The sequence below is a fragment of the Sinocyclocheilus rhinocerous genome, unplaced genomic scaffold, assembly GCF_001515625.1.
Source record: "Sinocyclocheilus rhinocerous isolate Xijiao unplaced genomic scaffold, SAMN03320098_v1.1 scaffold751, whole genome shotgun sequence".
NCBI classification, from domain to species: Eukaryota; Metazoa; Chordata; class Actinopteri; order Cypriniformes; family Cyprinidae; genus Sinocyclocheilus; species Sinocyclocheilus rhinocerous.
The window spans coordinates 356,881-368,349 of record NW_015657293.1 but is presented as its reverse complement, the minus strand read 5'-3'; the positions used below and the strand labels follow the sequence as shown (position 1 = coordinate 368,349).

The window sequence follows — 11,469 nt, the reverse complement described above, 5'->3', positions numbered from 1 at the left end:
AGCACAATCAGCACAATCATGGGTTTGCTTCCCAAAAGCAACTATGGTCGCAAGTTTCATCGTTACCAATTGGAACTTGCGGAACGAACCACCATAGTTAGCTAACAATGCTTTTGGGAAACACACCCCCAGGTAAACATTTTACAAGTTGTTTGAACTGAAATGTGTGTTGGCAGTGTGTGTACACAACCACCCTATAATGATAAAAATCCACCCAGTGGTTTTTTTTAATCTACTAAAATCTATACCCCTTTCTCAAATCGAGCCGATCTCAGATGCCTGTCTGTGTGACGTCACAAAAACAGGCCTCGCCCACGATAGTTTGATTGACAGTAGCGTTTTTTCAGCACAGACTGGACTGCTGTCTTACCTTAGACCCGCCCTGAGTGAGCTGTCATCAGCCCGCCATCATACTCCTAAGCGATTGAGGTGTTCTGTGGATGGATGTAATAATGAACATAGCAGTCGTCATTTACTCCCAACATCAGAGCCGCTGAAGACGCAGTGGATTACGTTTGTTTTTGAAGGGAATGTGCCCCTGATCTAAATGCGCAGGGCTCGCAAAATTTCAAAATCGCTGGTAGCCCTTCGGGCAGACATTCTTCAGATTTTGATATCCCAAAATGAATTTAAGTAGCCCGAATAATAAAAAAAAAAAAGACATCGGCTGAACTTCACTGCGGACAAATCAGCATGATTAAAAACTTCAGTGATTGCTTTTTTTCTTCAAATAACAAGTCAAGAGAGTAGATGAGCAAAATGCAGATGAGCAAAAAAATATATGGTTCTTTATTAATTAAATAACAAAATACTTCTTTGATACCACAGCAAAAACTATAAACTATATGAATAGCATATAGGGATTAGGGATGTTCATTTTAACCGTTTAACCGGTTAACCGTCAAACCGTAAAAAGTCATTTAATTATTTATTTTTTCAGTAATTTATCAAAATATTTAAAAAGGTTTGAGCATGGTTAAAATAACCTACGCTATTAAAAAAATTAGTTTTTTAAGGGGGAAAAACATCAGTCGCGTACAAGTCACATTTTATTGTTTCATTCAGAAATAGGCCTAATGCCGACGCGAAATGTTTACAAACATTATAATAAACACTGTAAACATAGCAAGGCTATTTTAGTTCCCCTCACTCCACAACAAATCCTTTCAATTAGTTTACTTTGATGATTGCTATCTGACTGGAGGTTCTATTTATATTTGACCACATAAAATGTGTTTCCAAAAATAAATATGTAAATCTGATCTTCTGTTCCTATGCACATACAAATATTCTGGAGTTTATTCCATGATGATGCTAATGCCAGGCAGCAACATTTTCTGTTTGATCTCTTCACCTCCTATAACAGTTAGTGTTTGAGTTTTCATGAGGTGGTTTGTGTGATCAAGACACATTCAAGATGGTTGGCAAATCTAAACATCGTGTGACCACGTGTCTCCTTTAATACTTTATTTAATATTTCAGGAGACTTATTGGATTTTGGATTCAAAAGTTTGGGGTGGGTAAGATTTTTTTGGTATTTTTTAATGTCTCTTATGCTACCAAGGCTGCATTTATTTGTTTAAAAATACAGTAAAAAGTAATATTGTGAAAGATTATCACAATTTCTATTTTACTATTTTTTTTTTTTATTGTTATTCCTGTGATGGCAAAGCTGAATTTTCAGTAGCCATTACTTCAGTCTTCAGTGTCACATGATCCTTCAGGAATCATTCTAATATGCTTATTTGCTGCTTAAAAACATTTCTTATTACTATAAATGTTGAATTACATATAAATGCTGCTTAATTTATTTAATTTTTTTGTAAATCTTTTCTAAAACTCATGGGGAGGCACGTGTGTATTTTTTTTCCTTTATTTTTGTTATATATATATATATATATATATATATATATATACAGTATATAGCCTAGCTTTATTATGTTTTTCTCCGCTGGCAGAAGCGCTGCAGGTGCGTGATGTGATATGAAGACCATGTGAATCCTCATATTCCGTTGTTTGCTGCTTTTTGCGCATGTAAAATTGATCCCCGGAAAACAAATGTTAGTACTTTTAACGGGTCACAGACACTTATCCTTTCTAATTTAATTCAATTCTAATATAAAATAATCTTGTCGGTTAACGGTTAACAATCGGTTAATGAGCGTCGGTTGTCGGTTAGGAAAAATAACCGAAATGAACATCCCTAATAGGGATGTAACGATTCACTCAACTCACGATGCGATTCACGATACTGATTTCACAATACAATTTTCTCACAATTTTTCTTTTTAACAAAATGAGATTTAAGACAAATTATAAATGAAAAGGTGTCCTTTTATTATTTCTCCAACAAAATGCTGCACATTTCTTTGTGAAATTGATATGTCAAATAATAAAACTAACTTGAAATTCTAAAACAAATCCCAAATCAAATAATTAAATAATACAAATAAAATAAGTCTCTTCATATAAACAAACTAATGTTTTGGCTGTGCTTTTTCCATTTAAAAACAGAGGCAACCACTGCATTTTAATCACGATCCAAACAAAGATGCTAAATACATGTTTTTTAGATTGCTCGGTTAACGGTTAACAATCGGTTAATGAGCGTCGGTTGTCGGTTAGGAAAAATAACCGAAATGAACATCCCTAATAGGGATGTAACGATTCACTCAACTCACGATGCGATGCAATACGATTCACGATACTGATTTCACAATACAATTTTCTCACAATTTATTTTTTAACAAAATGAGATTTAAGACAAATTATAAATGAAAAGGTGTCCTTTTATTTCTCAGACAAAATGCTGAATATTTCTTTGTGAAATTGAAATGTTAAATAATAAAACTAACTCGAAAAACAAATCCCAACTCAAATAAAAAAATTATAAAACTAAAAGAAATCTCTTCATTTAAACAAACTAATGCTTTGGCTGTGCTTTTTCCATTTAAAAACAGAGGCAACCACTGCATTTTAATCACGATCCAAACAAAGATGCTAAATACATGTTTTTTAGATTGCAATTAGATTGTATAATTTCGAAATTTGAAGCAAAAACACAATGGTCTGATTTTAACTTTGTGAATGAGACGCAAATGTCACTCTCTGACAGCAGGTGGAGCTTATGGAACAGCAGGTATTTATAGGCTGCTGCCCCTTTAAGACCGATTGCACGGATCCAATATAATGATGCACTTGAGATTTCTTTCACCACTGTTTACGTTCATTTAAGACATAACCGACTGTGTTTACGAGAATACTTGCCGAGAAGTTATTTTGAGATAATTTTGTGTGTATGTGTTCATTCAGATGCAAGGATACGCAAAAGAGGAATCAATTCTGTGTACGCGCATTGTCTGAAACGCGGCTCTGTGTGCGCGCAGCTCCGAATGAGTGTGAATGGTTTAACACTTGAATGTTTAAATCCTCAAGACTTAGAAACACGTGCAAATGATCAACTACAATCCGTTTTACCCCTACAAGCTAGTGAACAACGCAAATCAAGGAAGGAATTTTATATCACTGCTCAAGATAGCCCGTCTGGCAGGGTGGTGAAACATTTTGGTAGCCCGAATAGAAAACACAATAGCCCTGGGACGTCGGGCTAGCGATTTTGCGAGCCCTGATGAGTCTATGCACTTTAGTGAATGCAGCTAAAGTGAACAGTCCCTCAGAGAGCAGCTCAGAAGAGAGGGGCGGGGTCAGCATAGCTCATTAACATTTAAAGGAAGATGCTACAAAACGGCTTGCTCTGAAACTAGCTGTTTTTGACAGGGTAAATAAATATGTTTTTTACACTACTATTAAAAAATTTTAACCAAACTATGTTACAGACTTTTCATTAAGACCCTAAAGAATCAAATCAACTTGTGGAAAATGGGCATCCAATAACCCCTTTAAAAGATTCTGAAAGGTTTTCACACTGTTTTAAGAAGACTTTATATAAATTTATTTTTACTTTTACTTTCACAGTAGAAACAGTTACTGTAGTAAGGTATTTTGGTGGAAACTGTACACTTTTGTAAGGGTTTTTCTCTCAGCATTTCTGAAATCAGTAAATGTGTTTTTAATTTACCCTCCTGCTATGAACTCAACAAACCCTCAACATCCACACAACATTATTCACTCTCCATCCTTGTGAAATCTGGCCTTAATTTTGCCAGAGAGACCAGCTTCATCAGGCTTCTGCTTTGGTACTTTGGGACGGGCCAATTAACTGCTGCACTAATGAAGAGCTCCACTCATTTACACAAATCACAGAGAGCGAAAGAGAGGAAACGCTAAATATATCACTGATGAGACAAAACTCAACTAGAACGCAAACCTTAACACATCTGGAGCTGAATTTATGAGCCCAAACTACTGACCTCAGATCAGTCTGCTGCTTTGTCTCAGGTGGAACACTGTTAATAAGAACAGGGTGATCTGATCTCAGGTCAGTATTTCTTCTAAAATAAACAAGAGCACTGCAGATAACGTTTATTACATTTAGTGTTTTTTTATTTTATTTTTTAAATTTTTTTTTGTAACTTTGAGATGAGTAAACCTCAGTCTGAAAATAAGCAGATCGTTTTATTATTACTGATTGTAAACGGTTTACTCAAGCTTGACCTCGGAGTAAACTGGACATGTTTGCACAAACACACACGCAGAGATGCTACTAATGGCACAGATAGGCTATAAGCACTGATAGGCCAACACTCTTTGTAAAAATAGTAAGGGGCACAAAATAAAATGAAATGAAATGAAATAAAATAAAATAAAATAAAATAAAATAAAATAATGGTCACTTCTAGAAAGTTAAAAAATAAAATAAAATAGTACAGGGTAAAATATCATGGTAATTTCTAGGATGTTACAGACAGACAGACAGACAGACAGATAGACAGATAGACAGATAGATAGTAAAATAAAATAATAAAATAAAATAAAATAAAATAAAATAAAATAAAATAAAATAAAATAAAAATAAAAGAGTAAAGGGAACATATAATGTGATAGCATTTAATTTGAACATAATTTAGGAAGTTAAAATGGAAGTGAATTAAATGAGAAGTCAGCCATAGTCTGCTCATTAGGAAACAGGAAATAAATGTGAGGCCTGCAGTATCACAACCAACCTCTTGGAGCAGTAGAGAGTTACTTGAGTAACCTCTGTACTGTCAATAAACCAAAAAAAGTCTAAAAGTCTTTGTTGTGAGCATTTTATTTAATTACCAACAAAAGGAAAGTTTCCAAAACTCCAAACACACTCACACATCAAGGGCTCTGTTTCTGTTCATCAGTTGACACCATGAAACTGAAACACCATAAAACACCATCAACATGAAATTCCCCAAAATACACTCATATCCAAAGTCTGAGTCACACAAGTATACAAATAAATAACTGTAAAAACTGCTTTGAGGGAACAAAAAGTGAACAGTATCATACACATTATCAAAGGCTGGTTCACAACATTCATCCAAAGATACCAACATAGTTAGCATGGTTTTCGTTTTTGCATGCAACCAAAACCGTCACAGACATTACAGGCACCTTATAACATCTCTATCTCTCCTGAACTTTTAGTCAGAATGAAATATTATCACATGGTAAATTAGATTATTAATTTGTTCTATTTTAGTTTTCTCCCCCGAGGAGCGTTAAAAACGCTTGACAGATTCCTGCTGACCTAAAAACTGCTGACACAGGAAGTGGCTTAGCGAAGGTGCAGATGTAGAGCGCTGTGGTGACGGATGTGACTGAGCTACTGAACACACGGGGTCAGTGTGATGATCTTATTAGCGCCGTTTGCTCAACAGACGTGAGTGATTCCTCGAATAACGCAGCCTGCTGAGAAGTTAGTCCAGTTAGGCTTAACAGTTTCAGCACACACACATTAGCCATGTTTGCATGCAACTGAGTAATCTGTTTGACGGCTCAGTCAGATTGAAAAGCCTTCACGTAAACGCCTCAACATATCCGATTGAGCTTGATCCAAATAAAATTTCAAATGGATTGGAAGTGGTCAATAGGAATCCAATTAATAGGAAAAAACGGAGCAAGAAAATGGTTGAATCTCACTATTTTCTCAATCGGATTCAGAAATGCCTTCAGCAAACGTTCAGTGCAGTTATACTTATGTTTACATACAATTACTTCATATTACCACGCATGTTCATTTCCGTCTTATGAACTGTTCGTCGTAAGTGCGTTGCTGGGGTGATCTAATTGTTTGATAGCACGTTGCTATGCGGTTGATGGGGTGCTCTGAGCGTTTGATAGCACGTTGCTATGCAGTTGCTGTGGTGATCTGCATGGTTGATGGTGTGTTGCTATGCGGTTGCTGGGGTGATTTGAGTGGTTGATGGTGTGTTGCTATGTGGTTGCTGGGGTGATCTGAGTGCTTGATAACACATTGCTATGTGGTTGCTGGGGTGATCCGAGTGCTTGATAACACATTGCTATGTGGTTGCTGGAGTGATTTGAGTGCTTGATAACACATTGCTATGTGGTTACTGGGGTGATTTGAGTAGTTGATGGTGCGTTGCTATGCGGTTTCTGGGCTTATCTAAGTGCTTGATAGTGTGCTGCTATGTAGTTGCTTGGATGATCTAAGTGCGTTGCTATGCAGTTGCTAAAGGGATCTGAGTGGTTGATAGTGTGTTGCTATATGGTTGCTGGGTGATCTGAGTGCTTGATAACATGTTGCTATGCAGTTGCTGGGTTGATCTGAGTGCTTGATAGTGCGTTGCTATGCGGTTGCTGGGGTGATTTGAGTTGTTAACAGTGCGTTGCTATGCGGTTGCTGGGTTGATCTGAGTGCTTGATAGTGCGTTGCTATGCGGTTGCTGGGGTGATTTGAGTTGTTAACAGTGCGTTGCTATGCGGTTGCTGGGGTGATTTGAGTTGTTAAAGGGTTAGTTCACCCAAAAATTCTGTCATTAATTATTGTAGAACCACTGTAGTCACGTCGACTGTTTTAACGACGTCTTTAGTACCTTTATGGATCTTGAGAGTTTGGGTGGCGTTGCTGTCAGTGGAGGCCTCTCTGAGCCATCGGATTTGATCAAAAATATCTTAATTTGTGTTCTGAAGATGAACGAAGGTCGTAGGGGTGTGGAACGACATGAGGGTGAGTAATTAATGACATAATTTTCATTTTTGGGTGAACTAACCCTTTAATAGTGCATTACTATGCAGTTGCTGGGATGGTCTAAGTGCGTTGCTATGCGGTTACTGAGGGGATTGGAGTGGTTGATGGTGCATTGCTATGCAGTTGCTGGGATGATGTGAGTGGTTAATGATCAGTACTGGTCAGTGGAGGACATTGAATATGTATTAAATATTTGTTGCAAAAGCTCTTCTGACATATCAGTTTTTTTAGATGTGTCATCAAGGCAAAAACTGCACTTATATTCACAGTCGCTCCAGCTAAGTTATCGCGCAGACGTTTTGTTTGGAATTTAAGAACTGCACATGTAAACAAATACATTAATCGGATTTCAAAGTTAGGATTCATATAAACAGAACTTTCATAATCTCAAAACGGATTGAAAATTAGTGCATGTAAACATAGCTATTGTGCATTATGAGTGTGTTTGGTAGGGGTTTTTCAATCGTCATGAGATATTTTGAAGTTATGCTCATTGTAGAAAATAGAAGCGTCTCTCTCTTCGTTCAATAGCCTCTGTTCATTGTGGCTGGCGCTTGTAGGCGGTTTGCATTCAGGGAGAAATATTTGTGTGAGATGTTGAGCAGTTTGTGTGTGTTTCTGTGCGTGTGTGTGTGTGTGTGTGTGTGTGTTTATGTGAATGCCAGTCCATTGGTCTTTCACACAGGGTCTTTGTGCTGCAGAAAAAGGCAGAACAGAGCTACTGTAACCTCTTAGTCATGATACACAGAAGGGTCACACACACTTGGATGGTCCTATAACCAACATTTTTCTTTGTGCCATGAAAACGTCCAAAATTAACTTAAACGTCTTCTCTTCGCACAGTAGGGCATCATAACAAGTACACTGCTCTGAAATATTCCAACGATTTAAAACGCCCAAGAGAACATCACCCCAATCACCTCATAAACACTGCTAGCATCATAAATCTCAAATGCTAACATAAAAATCCCTTTCCGCTACTAAGAGAAGGTCTCACATGCTCATAGACGCACAACACAATGAAAAACTGTGGGATTTTAGACTTCTAAAGTTACCACTTGTGCCAAATAGTTCTGAACGTTTGCAATGGGAATTCTGTGTGTTGCTATGTGGTTGCTAGGGTAATATGAGTAGTGGATAGGGCATTGCTATGCAGTTGCTGGGGTGATTAAGGGGTTGACAGTGTGTTGCTATGCAGTTGCTGGGGGATCTGAGCGCTTGACAGCGTGCTGCTATGCGGTTGCTGGGGTGATCTGAGCATTTGATAACATGTTGCTATGCAGTTGCTGGGGTGATCTTAGCATTTGATAGCACGTTGCTATGCGGTTTCTGGGTGCTCTGAGTGTTTGATAGCATGTTGCTATGCGGTTGCTGGAGTGATCTGAGTGTTTGATAGTGCATTGCTATGCAGTTGCTAAGGGGATCTTAGTGGTTGATAATGCATTGCTATGAGGTTGCTGGGGTGATCTGAGTGGTTGATAGTGAAATGCTATGAAGTTGCTGGGGAGATCTGAGCGGTTGATGAAAAGTACTGGTCAGTGAAAGATACTGAATATGTATTAAATATTTGTTATAAAAGCTCTTGTGACAGACATATCAGCTTTTTTAGATGTGTCATCGGCAAAAACTACACTTATACTTCTTGGTGGTTGCTAGGGTTTCTTTAACTGTACTGAGAGTGATAGAGAGAGAATAGCATGAAAGTGATTTGCATTTTTACGCATTTCCTGATGTAACAGCTTCAGTTCTTAAAAAAGTAAATGAAGTGGTTTTGGGTGGAGTCCATATGTCTGTCACATTCAAAGTCCCACCCACAACTGAGAGCTGGAATTTGAGTCACTTTGACTGGAAGGATGACACATTAACACACACACTCATATGTTCATCCTGTGTGATCTCAGCCACACAAACTCACTTTCAAGCTTTGCTGATGTGTGCTGGAAAGTCAAGAGTCCAAGCTGACACAGGACAAACCACCCTGATAACTAGCCTATAGCCACTAATGAATAATTAATTAGTCATTGTTGATTAAGCATTCATTGAAGTTTATGTGTTCATTTTGGTAATGGAAAAACCTACACAAACCAGTGAAACCTTTCCATAAGCTAATATCATAGAATTAAATTACAAACTCTAATAACTTTAAAAGGTTTTAGTACTCAGGTCAAAAATGCAGGGGGCAAAATTCATTACAATTATAAAAGGGTTTTATGAACACTCTTACAAACTTGCATTTTATCCTTATAATAATAATTCAATATGGATCCTTTTTTTTTTTAATGTTTCATTATTTTTAATATTATAAAATATTTACTTAAAAATACTAAGTATTATAAAATAATAATTTATTAATATATTGTTCATAGTTTTATTCATAGTTTTATTGATATATATAAATATTAGATAATAGAATAACTTATATAAGTGTGTAGGCTACCTTGGATAGATCTTAACTTTAAGAGGTTATTTAGAATGATTTATTTAGAATGTTGTTGTTGTTGTTTTTCAAAAATTTGAATTTGTTTTAAATTTTATAAAAATTCTTAGGAACAAAATATTTTTCTTAAGCTTAAAATTAATACGAAATTTAAAAAGTAGGAGGAATTTAATTCTTAAAAATTGTTTCATGAATCCAGTCTCAGGACTCCAACGTAAAGCCAACTGGACTTTACTGCACGGCTACTTACCAAATAAACAAATACAAATTAAATATTTGATATTATTTAAATATTTATCATATATATATTTGATATTATTATATATATATTTGATAAAAAATATTAAATATTTAAATAAATACACTATATTTCAAAATAGTTTTATTCATAGTTTTATTGATATATATAAATATTAGATAATAGAATAACTTATATAAGTGTGTAGGCTACCTTGGATAGATCTTAACTTTAAGAGGTTATTTAGAATGATTTATTTAGAATGTTGTTGTTGTTGTTTTTCAAAAATTTGAATTTGTTTTAAATTTTATAAAAATTCTTAGGAACAAAATATTTTTCTTAAGCTTAAAATTAATACGAAATTTAAAAAGTAGGAGGAATTTAATTCTTAAAAATTGTTTCATGAATCCAGTCTCAGGACTCCAACGTAAAGCCAACTGGACTTTACTGCACGGCTACTTACCAAATAAACAAATACAAATTAAATATTTGATATTATTTAAATATTTATCATATATATATTTGATATTATTATATATATATTTGATAAAAAATATTAAATATTTAAATAAATACACTATATTTCAAAATAGTGCAGAGTGATACGAGAGACATAACACTAAGAAATCAGTATCCTAAGACAATGATTAATTATGTAGTTTTGAGGTCATCATACAAAATATTTTAACACATGCAGAATGCCACATTAGACCAATCAGAATCAAGTATTCCAAAGAGTAATTTAAGAAATTGTATACTATAGTAATTGTATGTCCAGTCTAGTCGTTGAGGGATGCGTTCGCTATGACTACTCACACTGATGTGCATCTTCATCTCCAGGAGCTTCTGCAGGTACTCCTGCAACAGGGTGAGAGGCAGAGGGGCCGGAGGGTCCGGTTCCTCCAGGAACCAGCGGAGCGAACCCACCGACCGCCGTCTGTTCAAGTAATCATACAGCTCTTCATGCATCATCATGGGCTAACACACTAAAGTCAGCGAAATTATTACGAGAAACTAAAAAATAGGTAAAAATTACACTAAACGTCACACAAATGTCTAAAACGTTGAGATGAAGGGAAAGAAATGAGTTCCAGCTCTGAGCCACTGTGGAATGTGGCCGATTACCCATCATGCACTGGGAGATTAAGCGACGCAGTGAACTTTGCTTGATGCCGTTTTTGTTATTAAGCTGATTACCGGCTAGAATTCGGCTCAAAGAAACACACAAACATTGTGAAGTTGCATCAATAATGCACTTTCTTCCCCACACACCTTCAAAAACCCAATCCCCAGACTGATTTGTGCAACTCAAACACACTTCACTCATTGTTGAATTTCCAGCATTTATCCGTTTTGTTCTCCTGCCTAATGATCCTTTTTATTACGTTACATAAGACGAGTTCCGACTTCACCTCTGAGAATCTTAAAACTGAGATTTTCATAGGTAATGAAACCCAGAAATGAAACTATGAAGATGTTGTGGGTCATGGCGTGATATTACACACTACCGGACAAAAGTTTGGAATAATTACGATTTTTGAAGTCTCTTCTGCTCACCAAGGCTGCATTTATTTAATCAAATATACAGTAAAAGTGTAATATTATGAAATATTATTGCAATTTGAAAATTCCTGAAAATGCAAATTTTCATTC

General features: G+C 35.9%; 1 protein-coding gene across 1 annotated transcript in view; it reads right to left on the bottom strand.

Moving 5' to 3' along the window:
- The window catches only part of LOC107720911 (formin-binding protein 1-like), a 70,771-nt gene extending 59,934 nt beyond the window's left edge, over positions 1 to 10,837 (bottom strand). The window contains exon 1 of the mRNA XM_016528741.1: positions 10,633 to 10,837. Within this exon, the coding sequence (XP_016384227.1) occupies positions 10,633 to 10,791 (159 nt within the window). The 5' untranslated portion in view covers positions 10,792 to 10,837. The remainder of the gene's footprint in view (positions 1 to 10,632) is intronic.
- Positions 10,838 to 11,469: the final 632 nt, after the last annotated feature.